The sequence below is a fragment of the Taudactylus pleione genome, unplaced genomic scaffold (assembly GCF_031769625.1).
Source record: "Taudactylus pleione unplaced genomic scaffold, aTauple2 ptg000199l, whole genome shotgun sequence".
Classification (NCBI taxonomy): Eukaryota; Metazoa; Chordata; class Amphibia; order Anura; family Myobatrachidae; genus Taudactylus; species Taudactylus pleione.
In genome coordinates this window covers 2982906-3005603 of record NW_028284601.1, presented here as the reverse complement: position 1 = coordinate 3005603, position 22698 = coordinate 2982906, and the positions used below count along the sequence as shown (strand labels likewise).

Below are 22698 nucleotides of genomic sequence, written 5' to 3'. Positions count from 1 at the left end.
ACCTAGTAGTAGTAGCCCCCCAGTAATAGTGTCCCCAGTAGTAGTAGCTCCCCCCAGTAATGGTGTCCCTAGTAGTAGCAGCCCCCCAGTAGTAGCCCCCCCAGTAATAGTGTCCCCAGTAGTAGCAGCCCCTCCCAGTAATAGTGTCCCCAGTAGTAGTAGCCTCCCCAGTAATGGTGTCCCCAGTAGTAGCAGCCCCCCAAGTGATAGTGTCCCCAGTAGTAGCAGCCCCCCCAGTAATAGTGTCCCCAGTAGTAGCAGCCCCCCAAGTAATAGGATCCCCAGTAGTAGTAGCCCAAGTGATAGTGTCCCCAGTAGTAGTAGCCCCACCAAGTGAGTGTCCCCAGTAGTAGTAGCCCCCCCAAGTAATAGTGTCCCCAGTAGTAGTAGCCCCCTCCCAAGTGATAGTGTCCCCAGTAGTAGTAGCCCCCCCAAGTGATAGTGTCCCCAGTAGTAGCAGGCCCCCAAGTGATAGTGTCCCCAGTAGTAGTAGCCCCCCCAAGTGATAGTGCCCCCAGTAGTGGTCCCCTAGTAGTAAGTAGCTCCCCCTAGTTAAAGTGTACCTAGTAGTAGTAGCCCCCCAGTAATAGTGTCCCCAGTAGTAGTAGCTCCCCCCAGTAATGGTGTCCCTAGTAGTAGCAGCCCCCCAGTAGTAGTAGCCCCCCCAGTAATAGTGTCCCCAGTAGTAGCAGCCCCTCCCAGTAATAGTGTCCCCAGTAGTAGTAGCCTCCCCAGTAATGGTGTCCCCAGTAGTAGCAGCCCCCCAAGTGATAGTGTCCCCAGTAGTAGCAGCCCCCCCAGTAATAGTGTCCCCAGTAGTAGCAGCCCCCCAAGTGATAGGATCCCCAGTAGTAGTAGCCCAAGTGATAGTGTCCCCAGTAGTAGTAGACCCACCAAGTGAGTGTCCCCAGTAGTAGTAGCCCCCCCAAGTAATAGTGTCCCCAGTAGTAGTAGCCCCCTCCCAAGTGATAGTGTCCCCAGTAGTAGTAGCCCCCCCAAGTGATAGTGTCCCCAGTAGTAGCAGGCCCCCAAGTGATAGTGTCCCCAGTAGTAGTAGCCCCCCCAAGTGATAGTGTCCCCAGTAGTAGTAGCCCCCCCAAGTGATAGTATCCCCAGTAGTAGCAGCCCCCGAAGTGATAGTGTCCCCAGTAGTAGTAGCCCCCCAAGTTATAGTGTCCCCAGTAGTAGTAGCCCCCCCAAGTGAGTGTCCCCAGTAGTAGTAGCCCCCCCCAAGTGATAGTGTCCCTAGTAGTAGTAGTCCCCCCAAGTGATAGTGTCCCCAGTAGTAGTAGCCCCCCCAAGTGATAGTGTCCCCAGTAGTAGTAGCTCCCCCAAGTGATAGTGTCCCCAGTAGTAGTAGCCCCGCCAAGTGAGTGTCCCCAGTAGTAGTAGCCCCCCCAAGTGATAGTGTCCCCAGTAGTAGTAGCCCCCCCAAGTGATAGTGTCCCCAGTAGTTGTAGCCCCCCCAAGTGATAGTGTCCCCAGTAGTAGCAGCCCCCCCAAGTGATAGTGTCCCCAGTAGTAGTAGCCCCAAGTGATAGTGTCCCCAGTAGTAGCAGGCCCCCAAGTGATAGTGTCCCCAGTAGTAGTAGTCCCCCCAAGTGATAGTGTCCCCAGTAGTAGTAGCCCCCCCAAGTGATAGTGTCCCCAGTAGTAGTAGCCCCCCCAAGTGATAGTGTCCCCAGTAGTAGTAGCCCCGCCAAGTGAGTGTCCCCAGTAGTAGTAGCCCCCCCAAGTGATAGTGTCCCCAGTAGTAGTAGCCCCCCCAAGTGATAGTGTCCCCAGTAGTAGTAGCCCCCCCAAGTGATAGTGTCCCCAGTAGTAGTAGCCCCCCCCAAGTGATAGTGTCCCCAGTAGTAGAAGCCCCCCCCAAGTGATAGTGTCCCCAGTAGTAGTAGCCCCAAGTGATAGTGTCCCCAGTAGTAGCAGCCCCCCCAAGTGATAGTGTCCGCAGTAGTAGTAGCCCCCCCCTCCCGTAGTGCAGACACACAAGTTACAAAAAACATAAATAAAACAAATACACTTACCTGAATCCACGCTCCTGCTCAGGCCACCGCTCCCGCCGCCGCACGTCAGTCCTCCCGCGCTGGCGCGCTATGCATTATGGGAGAGACATCATGACCTCATGACGTCTCTCCCATTACCCACTGCAGGAGCCGGACGGAAGCCCGGCTCTTGCAGTGGGCGCGCAGCAGTCAATGAGAGTCTATCTGACTCTCATTGGCTGCTGATTCACTCACATCTCCGCCAGCGCTGGCGGAGGATGTGTGTGCAGCAGCAGCCAATTGCTGGCGGCAATGTGTGTGTTAGCACAGCTTGAGCCCGCCTGCCACCCTCCTCCTGGCACTATTGGGCAAGCGCTCAGGGGGAGGGAAGGGGCTCAGCTGTGCAGCACAGGACCGGCGCTGGAAGCCTAGCGCCGGTCCTGTGTAAATGTGTAGCGCTGACCGCACACTGGGGGTCAATCAGACCCGCTCGTGAGCGCAGGACGCTCGCAAGCGGGTCGATGTTGCCCCACTGCGCATGCGCACGATGGAGGGAGCTCCGTCATGCGCATGCGCGAGACCCGGATAGCGACGGGCTCTCTCCTCGATGTTGATTGACAGCACGCCCCCTTTGGTGGGCGTGCCGGGGGTGTGGCTGCCAGACGGAGGCGTTCCCATGGGAACCCCTACCGTCTGAAGCCGGCCCCACTGACATCACTAGTGATGTCAGTGGAAGTGATTTTGGCTCTGATAGAGCCAAAATCACTCCTGGGCTTGCGGCAGTGAGACCCTACCGCAGGGTCTCCGTCGCAAGCCCGATGGTCGCGATGGTCTTGACCATCGCGACCATCATCATGGATGCTCGCATAAGCTGTGGGTGGTCACCCACAGCTATGCGAGCGTCTAGGAGGACACTCCATTTTCATGGAGGAGGGCCCTGATTCAGAGCGAGTGCTCTGGTCAGAGCGTTCGGCTCTGAATCAGGCCCACACTGTGGTCGGCGCTACACTGGCTAACTAGGGCGAGCTGGTACCGTGGCCGGCGGCACCCCCCCCCCCGCACCACCAGTCCCACGGCGCCCAGGGATCGTACCCCGCTCGCCCTGCCCTAGTTACGCAACTGCCCCACTGTCCCCGCTGGAATCCACCATTACAGATGCTTCTGTATTTTTTGGACGTAAGTGCTGGTAAAGGTCTTCCTCGTGGAATTTGTAATTCATTTTGATGAACATCTACTTTTCCACATTTTGGGGAAGTAACCTCCTATGACGATCACTGACAAGGTTCCTGGCTGCGCTGAAAACTCTTTCAGAGTACACACTGGAGGGTGGGCAACTTAAGTACAGCAAAGCCAGTTTGTGTAAGGGACTCCAAATTGCCTCTTTTTCCTGCCAGTAATGAAACTGACTGTCTGACATCCCTATTTGGATGCTATCCCTAAAATAGTCATCCACCATTCTCTGAATGGTGACCGCATCAGACAAAGTCACGGTAGACATGTCACTCATTGTAGCCAGTTCTTTCAGACCCAACCAGATGTCATGAGGTTTTGCTGACTGATCTGCTTCACCAGCAGTGGGTCTCTTAGGAAAATGTAATTTTTTCCTGGCAGCTGTAGAAAATTAAGGAGATGCTGCCGTGTCACGTTCCGCTTGAGCTGACAATTTTTTCACCACCAGCTCTTTGCATCTTTTCAGATTTAGGTCCGTCGGAAAGACACAAGGTATGCCTTAAACATAGGATCAAGTATGCTCGCCAAAATATAGTGATCTGTGGGCCTGATTCAGAGCCGGACGCTCTGACCAGAGTGCTCGCTCTGAATCAGGGCCCTACTACATGAAAATGGAGCGGCCTCTTGGACGCTCGCATAGCTGTGGGTGACCAAGACTATCGCGACCATCGGGCTTGCGACAGAGACCCTGCGGTAGGGTCTCCCTACCGCAAGCCCTGGAGTGATTTTGGCTCTATCAGAGCCAAAATCACTCCCACTGACATCGCTACTGATGTCAGTGGGGCCGGCTTCAGATGGTAGGCGTTCCCATGGGAACGCCTCCGTCTGGCAGCCATGCCCACCAAAGGGGACGTGCTGTCAATCAACATCGACAGCACGCCCCCTTTGGTGCGAGACCCGGAGTGACGGCTATCCCGTCGCTAGCCGGGTCTCGCGCATGCGCAGTAGCGCACCATCGACCCGCTTGCGAGCGTCCTGCGCTCGCAAGCAGGTCTGAATGACCCCCTGATTTCAAGAGATTGACAACCCTTAGATCCTGTCGAAGCGAATGAAGGGCTTGGATACTTAGCGGAATCACTCTGTTTCAGCTCCTCATTCACTTTCTCCAGCTGCTTTTGCAAAAGTCTGATTAGGGGAATGACCTGACTCAAGCTGGCAGTGTCTGAACTAACTTCACATGTGGCAAGTTCAAAGGGTTTGAGAACCTTGCACAACACTGAAATTATTCTCCATTGCGCTTGACTAAGGTGCATTCCCGCTCCTCTCCCTATGTCATAGGCCGCAGTGTAGCCTTGGATCGCCTTTTTCTGCTCCTCCATCCACTGAAGCATATAGAGGTTAGAATTCCACCTAGTTACTACCTCTTGCTTCAGCTGATGGCAGGGCAAATTCAACAGTTCTTGCTGGTGCTGCAATCTTTGACACGCAGTTGCTGAATCACGAATGAGGATGTTGATGATGATCCCGGTGTTGGTGGTGGAGATTGCAGGCGCTTGGATGCAGATAGAAGGGAGCAGCTAGGTGACACTGGACTGATTGTTGTTCGTTTTTTTGTCCTCAAAGTTTCAATACCTTTTCCAAGTTGATGAATGCGCTGCAAGTGACGTAACAGGGAGGAGGCTCCAAGATGCTTAAGGTCTTTAACTCTACTCACTGTTACATGGCAATGGTTACAAATGGCTTGGCAGAAATTGTCCGGATTTGGGTGGAAATTACTCCACACGAGATGTAGATTTTTTGGTAATTTGCCCAGGCTAACAATGGTATTTTTCCCACCATGGGCAACAACTGTTGCCTAATTTACATCCTCGCCATCAACATCCTCATCATCCTTGTTGTTATCACCAACTACATAAATATCCTCATCATCCTCCTGGTGCAATTCCACAGAAGCATCCTCGATTTCTACATCAGCATGTTGATTTGTGCTGCTCATCCCCACATTTGCAGAGGGCACACAAATGGTGGAAGGAGGATCCTCTTCAAGTAATGTATTAGAAAGATCAGGCTCACACATGGCAACCGCGGACACACTTGGACTCTCCTCGGGAATTTGTGATTTTTCGGAGCACACAGTTGGTTTCGGTGTCTTACTTGTCTTAACAATTTACATTTCTTTTGTACCTCTCCTACAAGCAGAGGGGCTTAAATCATCACTTGAACCACCAGTCATAAATAACAAAGGCCAAGGCCTTATTCTTTCCTTGCCACTTCGTGTAGTGAATGGCATTTTGCCAATTTTTCTTTCTCTAAAGCTGACTTGGCTTTCGATTTTTTTTTTCTTTAACAAGATAAAAGTTGATTTTTTTAGCCTGACTTTTTGGCCTGACTTGAGCCCTGGTACATCGGCCTTCATAGATGATGTTGACGGCCTTGCATCGTCATCATGACTGCTGCCGGCAGCTACAAGACTGGTATGTGGACCCTGCTCTCCTGTCATGTGACTGTCCTCCATACTCACTGCAGTCTTACAGCAGTGTCACCAAGCAATTATAGTGTAGCTAAGTTGCGGCTAGCGCACACAACCACACACACAAAAAAAATTGTTATTATTTTAACGCTGGTAGTATGTGGCAGGCTATCACGCACACAAATAAAATTGTTTTTTCACACTGGGGGTGAAGAGCACCCCTTATGGACAGAGCACCCCTGGACAACACAGCAGAGCAGCCAGTCTCTATGGACAACAGCCAGCCCCTATGGACTACAGCCAGTCAGCCCCTATGAACAGGACAACAGCCTGCCAGCCCCTATACATGGACAACAGACAGACAGCCCCTATGGATGGACAGGACAACCTCAGTCACAACAACAGCAAGCCCCTATATGGACAACAGCTAGCCCCTATTGACATTAATAGGTCTATTTACTAAGCAGTGTTAGGAGACAGAGTGAAAAGTAATAAGAAAGTGATAAGGTGCCAGCCAATCAGCTCCCAACTGTCATTTTTCAAACACAGCCTGTGAGATGACAGTTGGAAGCTGATTGGCTGGCACCTTATCACTTTCTAATCACTTTTCACTCTGTCTCCTAACACTGCTTAGTAAATAGACCCCTAAGCAACACAACTGTAGCCAGCCCTATGCACAGCAGCACAGCACAGCACAGCTCCCCACTCCCTGCCTCTTCACTCTCCACAGCCGGAATTAAAAATGGCGGCGATCGCGGGACCTTTATAGAATCCAAAACCCGTGAGAAAACGACAGCGGGATGATGATGTTTTGCCTCGTTTTCAGATCTGAGTGAGGGGGGAAAACCCGAGTCGACTCGGATCCCCTAAGTTCGGGTGGGTTCGGATCTCTGAAATCCGAACCCGCTCATCTCTAGTAAATACATGTATGTCTTCTAATGGCCTTCTCATGGATGGACCACGCCTCATTTGAACCCAAGTTTCCAAGTTTTTTTTTCACACTATAGGGCTGGATTATGGTTTATGGAGGCCTCAAGAGCTTGTAGTCAGAACAAGTCACGTCGGAGACTCCTATCATAACATTGACTAATGATGTGACTGCAGCAGCCCTGAAACGCCCAGTTATACATTCGCTTAGCTCCTTCCAAGAGCCACATACACATAGTGAAAAGGGTTCCCTATATCTTATCTTTTAACAGGGATATGGGTGAGTAAAAAGAGCGCTGGCACTGGCCTTTTAATCAAGCGAGCGTCACGCTGAAATGCAAAATGGAGTTGCCAGTAGTGAGAAAAAATTGTGGGGGCCCCTACTGTACAGGGGTCCTGTAGGAACAACCCCATTGCCCCCTCCCCCAAATCCAGCCCTACTATAGACTCTAAGGTATAATTCTGTGTTGATTAACTGACATATTGGGCTACATTTACGAAGCAGCAACTTTTATAAGATACTGAGCTCGGTGTGTTTTAGGGGAAAATTTAATGTGACGCTGACCGGCGTGCTTTACACTGAATGTCTGAGCCGCTTCGTAAATATAGCCCATTCTTTGTGACATCCTCTCTTAACGTTCTTGTGGTTTTTAAATGTATTTATTTAGCTGTATATACTATAGTGGTTCAGCAGGCAGCTAAGGTGCAGACAAATGTTTTCCAGAGAATTAAGTGGCTTTATTTCTAAATAACAAGTGTTATATTTCTCTCCCCAGTACTATTTTGCAAGCTATACCATATGTCTGGTCCACACCGCCTTCTTTTTCCCAAGTACCTGTTTTATTTCTACTTAAATCCACATTACACAAAAACTTATTTGCTGTTATAATATGTTCAGCTTATACCATGAGCGCACACATTATACAGTGTGTACGACATTCATCCAGTCCCATCTCAGTTCATTATCCCCTAGCTCAGCCCTTACTGTTGCTGTCACTACAAGGAGTGTCACTCACAATATCCCTGGTTACTGTTACCTAATCAATATTTATGGCAATCAGCTGATAGCGAAGTGTGTGCATTGTGCCCAGCTCTAGTCCTCGTCATCCACTGCCAGAACCATCCCTGCTCAGCACAGGACAGGCGGAAATTCGGAATGATGTTGGGGGGGTCAAAGGTGACTGGAACTGGCTGGTGCTAACTGAGCAGACTGGTTTCCAGTATAGGGACTGGTAGCAGGCACAGTGATCATGCCTGCACTGCAGACCAGGAAGAGGATTGGTGTCTGTTTGAATGAGAAAAAGAAAAGAAAACTTAATTTTCATATATTTGAGGAGCTATGCAGGTAAATCTTTCTCTTCACAGGTGTATTTCACTCTCGGTTTATTGTTATATGTACAGGCGGGTATGCTATTATTGAGTGTGCTTGTATATTACATGATATGATGATGCATTGTAAACAAGCCTACTACCTGTATGTATGTTTATGTATAACAAATGATATATTTATAGTATTACTGTACATATACATGATTGTACAACACAGGTATATGGTATTATTATATTTGTGTCAGTTACTGTATCACACAGTATATAGTAGTACTGTACATCTGTGTGTCTTTGGTATTACACAGTATATACTGAATTACTGTACACATGTGTCTGTATCACACAGTATATAGTACTACTGTACATCTGTGTGTTTCGGTACTACACAGTATATATACTGTATTACTGTACATGTGTGTGACACAGTATATATAATATTACTGTACATTACTGTAGATGTGTCTGTTTCTGTATTACAAAGTATATATAGTGGTACTGTACAACTGTGTGTTTCGGTATTACACAGTATATACACTGTATTACCGTACATGTGTGTGACACAGTATATATAGAATTACTGTACATTACTGTACATGTGTGTGTTTCTGTATCAAAAAGTGTAGATTATATTACTCTTTGTATACTCATATAGTATTACTGTATGTGTGTTACTGTATCACACAGCATATATATATATATATATATATACTGTATATATATTGTATTGCTGCACATGTATGTAACCATATGACTGTATGTATAGTATTAATTAATATGTTTAGTACCACACAATACAGTATTACTATATTGTGTTTGTGTACCACACAGTATATATAGCATTACTGTACACGCGTGTATTTCTGTATCATAAAGTATATATACATACACTATTACTCTGTGTGTGTGTTTAGCATTACTGTACATGTGTTTGTGTGTTATTATGTGTATAAATAGTATATTATTATTACTGTATGTGTGTTGTGTGTATTATGTCTATAAATAGTATAATATTATTATTACTGTATGTGTGTTGTGTGTATTATGTGTATAAATAGTATATTATTATTACTGTATGTGTGTTGTATGTATTATGTGTATAAATAGTATAATATTATTACTGTATGTGTGTTGTGTATATTATGTGTGTAAATAGTATATTATTATTACCGTATGTGTGTTGTGTGTATTATGTGTATAAATAGTATATTATTATTACTGTATGTGTGTTGTGTGTATTATGTGTATAAATAGTATATTATTATTACTGTATGTGTGTTGTATGTATTATGTGTATAAATAGTATATTATTATTACTGTATGTGTGTTGTTTGTATTATTCGTATTAATAGTATATTATTATTACTGTATGTGTGTTGTGTGTATTATGTGTATAAATAGTATATTATTATTACTGTATGTGTGTTGTTTGTATTATTCGTATAAATAGTATATTATTATTACTGTATGTGTGTTGTGTGTAATTTAGGTTATCATAACAGTAAAAAAAAAATTATGACAATGAACATGTTAAGTTTAAAGGATTATTACTAGATTACTATTGGTTACTACCTTCTTGTGAGTGAAAACAGTGCTATATGCTCTTATCAATGAGACACCTCATGTTTGGGTGATGGAGAGCTGCCTATGTATACTTGAGTGGTGGAGCATTAGCAAATCATTCAACACTGCTATGTATCCGACTGCGCACATTACCGCTTTTTGCAGCAAGGAAATATGATTAGATACATTGCCATGGAGTAGTATACCGGCAGCATGCCACAGCACATCAGGGACAATTGAATGGTCCCCTTAGAGTCCAAAAATTAGATTTTATAATCCAAAAATGAGTACACTTGCATTTAATCCAAATTAGGATATATGTATGGATGAAAACATATATACTGCGGATAATATATGAGGATTATATAGCTTCATGTAATAATTAGATTTAAGTTTTTCTAAATGTTTTCAGTATTATGATTATAATGATTATTACTATATGGTCTAGTAAATAGTCTGTAAAAGTCTTCCTCCCCCTTGACACACACATATGTATATTTATATTAGGGATGTGCAGGCTTCATCCCTGGTGATGCTCTGCCAGGCCTCTACTGCAAATGTCTTCAGTTCCTGCTTGTTCTTGGGGTATTTTCCCTTCAGATTTATCTTCATTAAGTGAAATGCATGCTCAATCGGATTCAGGTCAGGGGATTGACTTGGCCATTGCATAACATTCCACTTTTTAGCCTTAAAAAACTCTTTGGTTGCTTTTGCAGTATGCTTCGGGTCATTGTCCATCTACACTGTGAAGCGCCGTCCAATGAGTTCTGAAGCATTTGACTGAATATGAGCATATAATATTGCCCGAAACACTTCAGAATTCATTCTGCTGGGGGCAGTCAACATCTTGCACACATAGTCAGTGAGGATACTTCTGTGGAATTGAACATGGAGGAGGAGGATATTTTGGTAGTTGAAGGTGCTAAGGATGATGAGGATGTCGATGACGAAGATGTTGGTGATGAGGTTGTTAATGCCAAGCATGCCTTTGTAAGGCAACAGCTGTTGCCCATGGATTGAAATTGCCAAAGCCCATTGTTGTCATGCCGGGGCAAAAGACAAAAAAATCCACTTCTCACATGTGGAATTATTTCCACCCCAATCCGGACAACAGTTGTCAAGCCATATGTAACCATTGCAAAGCAAGAGTGAGTAGAGGGAGGGACCTAAACCACCTAAGAACCTCATCCTTGTTACGTCACTTGGAGCACATTCATCAAATATCAGAGTGTATGTCGCAAAGTTCCAAAACTCAAAATGTAACAAGTCCAGTGTCACCTACCTGCTCCCTCTCTGTGGGATCCAAGCGCCTTCGATCACCAACACCTGCATCCAACATCCTCATTCGTGATCGGAAGTAATTTAAAAAAACAATTGACTATTAAACAGTCCTTTGATAGAGGAAGTAAGTATAACAACGGTCACCCAGTTTCACAGCGGATCACTGATGCCATGACGGCTGTGCTAGTATTAGATGGTGAAATAATAAAAAATGAGGATGATAGTGTGGAGGAAGTGCAAAAGGAGGATGAGGGGGAAATTTGTGTCCTATCTGACGCTAATGTGGATGTTGATGATAAGGATGTGGTTTGTGTAAATCAGCCACCAGTGGCAGCAGTTCTTGCTCTTGATAAAAAGAAAGCCAGAAAAGCAATTTCTTGGGTGTGGAATTATTTTAATCTAAATTCTGACAACAGTTGTGAAGGCATCTGTTCCATTTGTAAAGCCAAAGTTAGCAGAGGAAGGTACGTTAACCATCTAGGCACATCCTCCCTGTTACATCATTTGCAGCGAGTTCATGCAATTTGTTTAACAAAATTATAATTTGTAAATTAATAACAAGCAGTCCAGTATCAGCTACCAGCAGTTTGGACCAGCACATGCAATCTCCACCACCAACACCCTCATCATCAACCTCCTCCTTAATAAGTGGCTAAAGTGCTTGGTTTGCTAAACTGTGCATGTCCTTTGTAATATCCCACATAAGAGTGGGTGGGAGGGACAATTCCATCTTGCACCTTTTTCCTTTACATTTGGCACAATTTGGGGCATTGCCGACTGACATTATTATAGTTTATTAAACTGCCATCCTGTCTGCCACTGCTGTGTGGCAATGTTTCATAGATTTCCTATATTTTGTTAAACTGCCGTGTGTTTCTGCCGCTGCTCTGTCGCTTACTTTAGCCAGCCAGCTCGCTGCAGCCTTTGGCCTATATGGGTGAAAAATAGTGAAATCAATATTGTGAGCTGTGAGGTGGTTAAACATGCCTAGAAATGATTGAAAGTTATTGTTATTAAGGTTAATAATAATGTAGGAACAAAAACAGGGCCAGATTATGTGGTTTTAGTTGTTTATATATATTTTTTGGAAAAAATACAGATCCAAAACCTAAAAACAAAACACCAAGGAAAAAATCCAAAACCAGATTCAGATCCCAAACCAGGGGAGATCCAGATCCAAAACCAAAACAAGGGGGTCGACTCGGCGCACATCTCTACCGAAAACAAAACACGGAGGTGAGGTTTTGGCAAAACCAATCCAGATCCAAAACCAGGGGAGTTCCAGATCCAAAACCAAAACATGGGGGTTGGCAAACATCCCTAATATATATATATATATATATACATATATATCTATATATATATACACACACACACTTGTGGAAGGAGAGCATTATTGCCTTTCATCCACTTGTTAGATTTACTGTATTTATAGTACCTTTGCCCTAGAGTAACTACATGTATGATCCTATTTGTGCTATCCCCGTGGTTATGCCCACAGCTAAGACACACCCATCCCCGTGGTTATGCCCACAGTTAAGACACACCCATAGGTTTTCCCTTTCACTCCTTCAGTGAATATAAAACCCACATGCCCGACATTCATATAGGTTTGGTTATTTAGTAGGTTCCATCTTGTGTGCTATAAAGAGCACGATGGCACATACATGGTCACAATAATGTTAATCACAGGATTTCCAGAGGGGAATATCCAAATGCTTGTTTTTAGAGCAAGTTTGGCCAGTCCACAGACATAGACAGAGGCCCTGATTCAGTACGGATCGCAACTGCAATAGTGATTCCGCACGCAGTCTCACTGCGATGATATACTAATACTCTGCGATCGCTGTGAGGCCGCAGCACAACATAAGGACACCCACCTTACCTTACACACATCCGTAATACTTTTCAAGTCTGCAAAACCATCGGCAACATCGAGAATCATCGCAGCCTCACGCACACTTACACAAGCTCTGACCTTACTCAGGAAATGCTAACTTCATCGCACACAGTGAAAGCCCGAGCTGCATATGGCATCACAGTGGCGCCCCTGCAACAGCGTTCAAGCGCACTGGCACGCCTGCATTTCGCCGACTACCCCCCTGTCACCCCCGTCACCTCCCCCAAACGTTACTTCCTGTCGATCACTCTAAAATGGGTCTGCGTAGTCACTGTATGATTGGTTGGTGCTATTTATCTCCAATTTTATCTCTCTCCAAGCTTTATTAAATCTCCCCCCTTAGCCCCTTAGTGTAGATATATACAGGGATGGACGCATGTTGAACGCAATGCCGATGTTGGCGGAGTTGAGCCATTATTTGCTACAGCACATGCGCAAAATATTCTGAGAACCCCCATGGTGCAGGCGTTACCCTGAGTGTACGCACAAATGCGTTTTTGCATATGGGATTACTGGCATTAGGAACTGCAAGTCAAACCCATGGGTGTTCCCGGGTGGTGACTGGGAGGTGGCCTGAAGTGTGCGCATAAAACGTCCGTCTCAGGGGCGTGTTATGGGAGTGTCAAGTGCGTGTCTATGCAATCACAATAACAGAGGCCATATTTATATGGCGTTGAGAAGGAGACACGCGGCTGCCATGGGCTGGTGCAAGTGTCTATGGTGGACATGATGGTGCTCCGGTGGTGGAGTGTTTGGAACCACCAATTGGGTTTCATCGTCCACAGGCATTGAACGTGGACGTCTCAGGGCTAGCACTCTCTGGTTAGCATTTGCATATTACCGCCGATATGACACTCCCAAATATCACAACACGACTGTAGTGGAGGCCATCTCAGTTCCAGACCCATTGTGGCATGGGTCTTTATAAATTGCCAGCTCCCTATGCAGTTGCTTAACAAGTTCACCGTTCTTTTTTGGACGCTAATCCCCCATTTCTTCTTAAGTGTCCCTCTTTTTAATCTGATGGGCAAACTTCTTTATTGATTACCAATGATGTTTGTTTGCTTAATAAATGTATCTATCCTATAATTTATAAAATTTCAGTGCTGTGTAGAGACTCTTGTTGTGTAAAGTAATGTGTATGTTCATCTGAGAATAGCAGAGCAGACTAAAGCTGGGTACACACCTTTGCAGTCACTCTTTCGATGTGATGTTTCACTCCCAGACGATAGTCCCACGGTGCCGATACGCGAGTACACACCGTCCTACACATTCATACTGCCGACCTTCGATCCCCAACTGCTAAAATATCAAAAGAAAATGATTGTACCACCCACAGAGGCGGCGCCGCTGCTGGTGTAGAATCGTAAGAACGGTCTGGGGTGCGTACACACTGCGGTCCGATCTCACCCGGTTGAATTGGATGAATATTAAACTTCACATAATATCCAAAAAAATATGATCGAAGGTGCGTATAGCATCTTGCGATATCGCATGAACGGGTCAAAATGGAAAGAACGGCCCAACGATTCTATTGGTGTGTACCCAACTTTACATCTAGGTGCCCCTTCCCCTTAAAATGCCCTCTCCTCCCATTGGTGGGACACCAGTTAATTTATACAATTAAATACCTCCCCTTTTTGCATTGTCAGCCAATGAGGAAGGGACTTTGTTTAATTGTAATGTCCAAGACAGCTGGCAATCAGTGCAGGGATGCCAGGAAAAATAAAAACACTACAGGGGAGAGTATCAAACCTTCTAAAGAGAAGAGTTGGAGACGTTACCCATAGCAACTAATCAGCTTCTAGCTCTCATTTTTTAGAATGTACTTGATAAACAATAGCTATAAGCTGACTGGTTGCTATGTGTGACTCCACTTGTCCTATTTAGAAGATATGATACATCGCCACCTAAATCGGGGATGTAATGTCCACTCATTCGGTGTTTTAAATGCCCCTTGAATATTGACGGTCTAGGCAACTGCAGACGCAGACACAGGCATCGGCATGGCCAAAAATTGGGGCCGACACGCCTTCACCACCACCAAGAGACCTCAGCCTGTCAATCAGGAGCGTATCTATAACGGGTGCAGGGTGTGCGGTGTAAAAAACTCATGTCAACCATTTTTGCATCGAAATTTTGACCATGTCTACCATTTGTACCTGTCGACCTTCTTACACACCGACCTTTAGCGTGTCGTCCTTTTGTCATTGTCGACCTTTTGTCCATGTCGACCCATTGTCTGTCTAACATCTGGAGCCAAATTTAATAAGGTGAGAGTTTAGAAAATGTGAGAGAAAACTGAGCCAATGTAAGAAAGTCTCAGAACATGGAAACCTGCATGTTTTTCAGATTTAAACAATTCTCAAGATTTAAACTCTCATCCAGGTGTTTCCTGTATTGAAAATACAACTAAATCAGTGTATTAGTGTGAGAGTTTTACTGCTAAACTCTCACATTTTCTAAATTCTCACCCTATTACATTTGGCCCCAGGTGTCTATCTAGTTTAGTCCTTTTAGTTGATGATATTAGAATTCCATTAAGTGTAATCTATTTTGTATAATTGTATATACAGTATTATTTCATTTAAGTGTGTGGCATTTATTTTGTTATTTCAGAGAATTCTCTGCCCTTCTATTTATGTTCATTTGAGGTTAATGATCTGGTTCCTTGTGTTTGTTTTCTAGGAATCATGGCTATGATGTAACAGAGGTAAGTCCCGGTATTTCTTTCCTCTTTATGAGACCTGTGGCAATCTGACGTTCAGGCCTGTATCCTCATGGTGAGGGTCACACCTTTACCCGTGAGGGTATGCAGTCAGGAAGCTGGCGGACCTAATCCCGACAGCTGGCTTCCCTACTGCTTAATCCCAGCGAGGGTTAAATGATAGGCGTCTAGATCTAGACGCCCGTCATTTTACCGACGCCGGGAGACCGGTGTCCGGCATCCCGATCGAAGGGACGCCGGGCGCCGAACGCAGATAGCCGCGGGGGGGAGGCTTAGGTTTAGGGTTCCCGGGGGGGGGGCATAAGGTTAGGCACCCCTCTGGGAGCTTAGGTTTAGGCTAGGGGAAGGGCGGGTTAGCGTTAGGCACCCCCGGGGGGGACTTAGGGTTAGTCACCCCCCCAAAGGACTTAGGTTTTGGGCGGCGGGGAAGGGGGGAGTTAGGTTTAGGCACTTAGAGGGGGGATTAGGGTTAGGCACTGGGGGGGGAAGGTTAGGGTTAGGCACCCCTAAGGGAGGGTTAAGGGGTAGAATTAGGTTAGAAAATAGAATACTTACCTTGGACAATCGGGATTTCCTCCTCTGCCGGGATGCCGCTGTCGGGATTCCAACCGCCGGGCATGGGTCCGGCGGTAAATCATACCAATTCCCCCGTGAGTGCTGCTAGCACATACTGTAGACAGTAACAGAGGATCTGTGATGACTGTAGTGTCATGAGGTGTTTTCAGGTGACATAATTTAACAATGACAGATAACTGAGAGACGACTACAAGAGATGACAATGCCGATACTGCTGATAAACTGCCCATATTCATTTAGCCATATTCTTGGGAATAAAAGAGCCTTGGACACTCATAATATAATCTGTTTTCCAATAGGCTGACACGCAGAATTCCTGATGGCTCTAAACCAAGCTTGTAACCCACAGAGCATACTACTATGGGTCCTTGTGGCTTAGTGGTCCAGACTGCTATCACTGCTATTGTAATTGTATTGACCCCCTGTCATCACTACCTTTAAACTGCTCAGTAGGGTTGTGAAGAAATGTATGTGTATGTGGGGGGAGGTATACACAGCAGGCTTTGCCATTGGTCTTGTAGTACGAGTCTGGTTATCCCACCACTCTAGAGCAAGGGTCTTTGGTTTACCTTCTGACATAACTCATTACAGGCCACACACTTCACAATCTATTTGGATTGTATCACGGCAATCTGCTGAGATTGGCCAGACACATGTTTGTGTGAGTGGTTAACATTCTCAGGTCTGATCATATTTCAAACACCAGTAGAACCTAGATGTATACCACCAATACCCTACCACAGCTAGATCAGTCAGTGATGGCAAACACTTGCTTATATGATCACCAGTCATATCGGATTTCCATCCATCTGGATCAAAAATTGGGTATTGATAGTTTAGGGTGGGGCAATGGTTGACCATTATGGTTAAAATTTAGCAAATTGCCTGGACTGTCTGTGGCCATATTAATCTGCAATTCTTTTCATTCTTCCATTCTACAAGATTCTCCTGGGACTAGTCTTTGTCATGTCTTCTTCAGGTTGACCTCACCAAATGCCTCAATAGCCAAGGACCATTTGATCTGATCATCCACAAGTTGTCAGATCTCCTGGTGGAAGCTGGTCAAGACCTGGCTTCCCACCACCTCGTCCAAAAACTTCAGGTAACACTAAAATAAAAAATAAACATGTAGTAACGTCTAATGCTCCTACTTTATTATTGATGTCTAAACCTAAATGTCACGGTCTGCTGTCAAACGCCTGATAAGACCTGCAGCACTCAAATTTATTATGTCATCTTCTTGATTTCTCTGTAATTTAGAGGGGGGAGGCTTCATTGATTTCTGGTTGTCCCAGCAGCAGTGGAGCATACCTGGATGAAGAGGGTGTCCCAGGTTAGGATGTAAGACGATCACATACAATCTTTTGTAACCCTCTACAGCCAGGTACACCCGACTGCTGACAAGTTGTCCGGCCAATCATGGTAAATACTAGGATGTTCCCATGGACTTTTAATCCCCTTTAAATGTATATTCAGTAAGTATAATCTATATGTTTGACATATTTAGCTGATACCTGTCCTACATTGAGAGGGAACACATACATTTGTAGAGGAGAATGCCTTAAGTTGCCTGTCGTCCCCGTTTTTTTCAGTATCATATGTTTATATGACTTTGAAAATCAGGTACACAGTAACCGATCCACATTCGCCAAGCGCAGTGGGACAGCGGAGAGAGACACAGTAAAGGGTTTATATACTCCCTGCACTGTGATTCAGGGGAATATTGGACCTCATTCAGAGTCAGTCGAAGCGGCCGCTCGGTCGTATGGGAAAAGGGACCGTATATGCAAATGATTCCCTCGCAAGTTGCGTCCCTAAGTTCGGATCGGTAGCTGGCCGACCAAGGGGAGGAAGCGGTCGGAAGACAAAAAAATACGCCCCCTTCTCGTACGCATTACACGTCATCTCTGGGCATATAAGGATTAATCAAGACCATCGGATACCATCGGAACTGGTCGTAGAGCTTAAGGTTGACCATACCCTCTCTTAAGCTCTACGATCATGTCAGTATAAAAACCTCCCATGTCACATGTGCCATGACGCTACTTTGTAAATTATGCACTCCCATAACCCGTATGCACTCCCACAAAACGCTGTTCGCATAATTAGGCACGCCTGCGTTCGGATCTCCACTCCCCCGTTTTCAAGCACCTTCCCCTGTTACCACCCACAAACGCCTCAATCTGTCACTCAAACTACCGACCTGGCTGTGTTCAAGGAGAGAGAAATTTCTGATCGTAGCGGCTAGTTTGCGCACGCGCATTGCGAACTTTACGCATGCGCAGTATAGCGAACATCGGTGGCGTACGACCGTGCGGCCGCTTCGACAGACTCTGAATGAGGTCCATTGTCCTTTCAGCAGACACAACCTCACTCCCTTGCAATCTCTTTATGTATACCTTAGTGGTGTGTACATTACTTGCAGTAAGTTAAATGTGTAAATATTGAAGTTAAACATAAATGTGTATTAGATTGTTAAAGTGCATCTCTCATGTACACACCAGTGGCAAATGCAGGATTTCTAGAGGGGGGTTTCCAAATTCTTGATTTTAGAGCGAGTGTGGCCAGTCCATGAAGAGGGCAGAATTAGCACTTATACAGCTTTAATATGTTACATACAAAGTGTATTGTGTGTCATAATCCCAGCATATACAGGACCAGCGATCACAGTAAGCCATTAGATGCGGCTGTAGGTCCATCCTGTCTGAGCACAGTGTGTTTTTTTTCAGATGTGGGCACCATTCCAGAGCATTGGAGCAAGTCTGGGGGAGCAGCAGAATAACCTAGCACTGCCCTGGACATATATGTACATATTGGTCTCCTTATGTACTGTATAGTGTATTATACAGTATTAATAATTAACCCTATTTATGGTCTATAGCATGGCACCCCTAACAGTGCATGTTTTCCACATCTCCTAGTTGGTGCACAGGTATATTTATTACTGGCTGACACATTTTGAAAGATCCACAGTTGGTGCTAATCAGTTAATTTGTGACACTGAGAAGAACATGCAGCACTAGTAACATTCTATTATATTACTATTTCTATTGTGGTCATAGTATGTGCTAGGGAGGGGGGTTTCCAGGCAGATGGAAATCCCCCTGCGTTTGCCTATGCACACCTTTATTTAAGATGGGAATTAGGACACTGCAGAGACATTCCCAGTGGACTCACATGTCAGATAATGGGCCCCCAGTTTGCATACTGGTGAGATAGACCAATATTCATCTGTATGCAGAATATCAGAGCCTGATTCAGAGCCGGACGCTATTTGCGGACGGTCGTTCCAAAAAAGGGTCCGGCTATTTAAATTGAGCGCTCGCTCTTTGCGGTTTGTTGACGCCTCTATGTCTGTCATTCGCTCGCTATTTTGTAAAGACGCCCCTTTGCCGTTCGCATCACACGTCATCTCCGGTATTTATTAGATTAATCGGGTACATCGAAAGGCATCTGAACTGCCCGCAGTGCTTGTGGTAGGTTTTTCTTACCGCTATCACTGCGAGCAGTTCAGGCTAAAAGACAACCAAGTGACGTGGTCGATGACGCTCCTTTACTAATTATACACTCCCATTAAACGCCCTTTTGACCGTTAGGCACGCCTGCGTTCGGATTTCTACTCTCCCGTTTTCAAGCACCTTCCCCTGTTACCACCCACAAACGGTACATTCTGTCAATCAAATTAGCAGCCCCTCGCTGTTTTGCGAGCGCACGATTTCCGACCGCAATGACTGGTTTGCGCATGCGCATTATGACCCATACACATGCGCAGATGTGCGAACATCGCTCAGAGCGAACGAGCGGCCGCTTACGAGCGGCTCTGAATCAGGCCCCAGTCCACAAGGAGCCAGGGTATCAATGAGGCAGTTCCTTTGTGCTGTAGTGATATCATTGGATCCAGTAGATGATTTTATCGGTGGCACTCTCATAAGTAACGTCTTAACGCACACAAAGGCCTCGTCCTGAGTATAGAATACAAGCGCATTCATGTGCAACTTACTACTGCTGTGCACTAAGTAAATCCCAATCTGTAATTAATAAACGTCCTTAATTGAACCTCAAGGACAGTGATGGTCACCATACATTAAAAATGTTTTTCCCCTGTCTTTGCCGAACACTAGAAACCGCAACAAATAAATGATTGAAATACAGAAGCATGAATGACATATAAAGGAGTTGCGACATTTTATGGTACAAAATCTAAGTGTATCTAAAAACTTTGAGGAGCCTATTTATTTCTGGGGGCAGTGAGGGCCCCAAAATATCATTCCTTAGTGACGCATATCGCAGCTATAGGGAATGGTTTTTTGGAGGCTATGTATTAATACCAGGACAGTGGCTCCAATAAGTAGCTGTCTCAGGGCCTGATTTAACATTACCGATCGCAACTACAAATGCAATAGCGATTACGCACGCAGTTCAGCTGCGATAGTATGCTAATCCATTGCGATCTCTATGCCGCCGCAGCATAACATAAGGATACCCACTTTACTTAGCACACATCCGTAATGTTTAGCAAGACTGCAAAACCATTGGTACAATCGAGTACCATCGCAGCTTCACGCACACTTGCACAAGGTCTGACCTTACTCAGAAATTGCTAACTTCATCGCACGCTATGAGTCTACAGGCTGCGAAGGGCATCGCAGTGGCTAATTTATGCACGCCCCTGCAACGTCACTGGCTTCCTGCATCTCACTGAACACCCCTCCCTCCGTCACCTCCCACAAACGGCACTTCCTGTCAATCACTTCGATGGGTCTTTGTGAACACTGTCCAGATCGCAGTGGCCGGTTTGCACACGCACACTGCGATGCATGAGCAGTACTCAACAATTGACCAATTGCGTGTGTGATCACAGTTGCGATCGGTAATAAATCCACTATTAATGCTTACTGCCATTACTTGCCTAGTGAAGCCTGCTATCGTTACTCGTCACGTAATGCTTGCTGCTCTTACTTGCCTAGTGGTGCCAGCCATTCTTATTCATCTAGTTATGCCTTCTGCCCTTACTTGTCTAGTGATGCCGCTGAAATACCATTTGCTCGCACTTCTCTAGTAACAACTGCTGCCTTACAGTGCCAATTATTATTTGGGTTCCATAGGTCTATCTGGACACACACCCCTATACCATCCTCCTGGATCCTTTACCTGCTCTGCACACACTGCTTGACCGCTTCCAGTCATACCACCTACTGCGCAGCCTGGAGACCCACAACCAAGGTCAGGAGAACAGTTACAATTACAGTTGCTATTATTTGCTATATTGGGCCAGTAGGTGTATTCCTACCAAATTGATCCACATTTCTTTTAAGAAGTTCTTAGCATTAAAAAAAAATTGTTTATGGTGCAAAATTATATAAACTAATTTTTGTAATTTTTTTTTCTTTTGAGATGTCGGTGTCCAAAACCAAAATGTAAAACTAGTATTTTATTTTATTAGCATTAGCAATTATAAGTGAACTCTCTGCTAGTTGATTCAAGGCCACACAACTGGCCAAGACCCAACAAATTCTAAACCACACGAAGATAGTTATCTCTTAAGTCATGGCATCTGTGGGGCTATGCAAGATGGCAGTTCATTGAGCCAGGGCATCTGTAGCACAATCCTTCATGACAGATCGGCGAGCCAGGGCAGCAGTGCAAGGTGGCAGTTGGATGAACCCAGGCATGATAATCATTCATCGCTAATTGTTTTATTTTTTGTGTCCTGCAGGGGTCAGTGTGTTCTCCCCTCCATGTGTGGAGCTGAAGACCAAACGTAGTGATGTGGTAGCACTAGCCAGAGCCCATCTCACCTTCCCCATCAGTAAGGATATCTGGCCTCCGCACCGTTATATAAGTGGGTGTGATACAAAAGGTCAGCAATAATTTGGTTGACACCAAAAGGTCATCATGGAAAAGTGCCTAACCCTAACCCAAACAATAAAAAAAATGTCAACCATTTCTGTGTCGACCATTTTTATGTCGACCTTTTGAAACTGTCAACCTTTTGATCCTGTTTACCTTCTGTTATGTTGACCTTTTGTCATGTTGACCTTCTTCCGTGTCGACCTTCTGGTGCCGACCAAATCATTGTCAACCTTTTCATTGTCGACCTTTTGTATGGAACCCATATAAACATGTGTACACATTTATGCCGTGTGTTTGTGACCTATAACATTGTACATTGAAAACAGGGGCGTATATATAATGGGTGCAGGGTGTGCGGGGAACACATGCCCCTGGGTCAAGGGGGCCCCCGCACCGCACACCCTGCATCCATAATATTACTTACCTCTCCGGAGTCCCACGTCGGCTTGGGTCCGGTGCTGTAAAACGTCTGGAAAATGGCCGCGGCGCAGTACAGGGAAAATGGCAGCCGCAGCCATTTTCCCGGTGACGTGTGCAGACACTATAGACTCTGGGCACACTCTAGTGCCCAGAGTCTATAACTCCGGCGCTGGCCGCGCACAGCTCAGTGCACTGCCGGCCACTGCCGGCAGTTTCAGCACTCTCACAGTGTGAGATTGTTGTCACTCACAAAATGGTGGAGCTGCATATTTATAGAATTGTGTGCTCATTGGAATACCCATATGCAGTCTATGCAACTGAGGTCTGAGCAGTTATGTGGCTCCCACATCCCACTCAGTGCCCACAATCTTCCCATTGGATCACCACAACAATCTCAGTAGGTTCCAACATCCTTCTCACTCCATACATCCATCTTAATCAGAATACACATCACTGTGCTGTCACTCACAAAATGGTGGAGCTGCTATTTCACAGAATT

At 45.5% G+C, this 22698-nt stretch overlaps 1 protein-coding gene across 1 annotated transcript in view; it reads left to right on the top strand.

The window, feature by feature from the left end:
- Nucleotides 1-7662: 7662 nt before the first annotated feature.
- Nucleotides 7663-22698, top strand: part of LOC148518704 (inositol-tetrakisphosphate 1-kinase-like) — a 58628-nt gene continuing 43592 nt past the window's right edge. Inside the window, exons 1-5 of the mRNA XM_088477029.1 lie at nt 7663-7897; nt 15311-15335; nt 16906-17028; nt 21032-21149; nt 21643-21735. Coding sequence (XP_088333155.1) covers nt 7803-7897; nt 15311-15335; nt 16906-17028; nt 21032-21149; nt 21643-21735 — 454 coding nt within the window. The 5' untranslated portion in view covers nt 7663-7802. The remainder of the gene's footprint in view (nt 7898-15310; nt 15336-16905; nt 17029-21031; nt 21150-21642; nt 21736-22698) is intronic.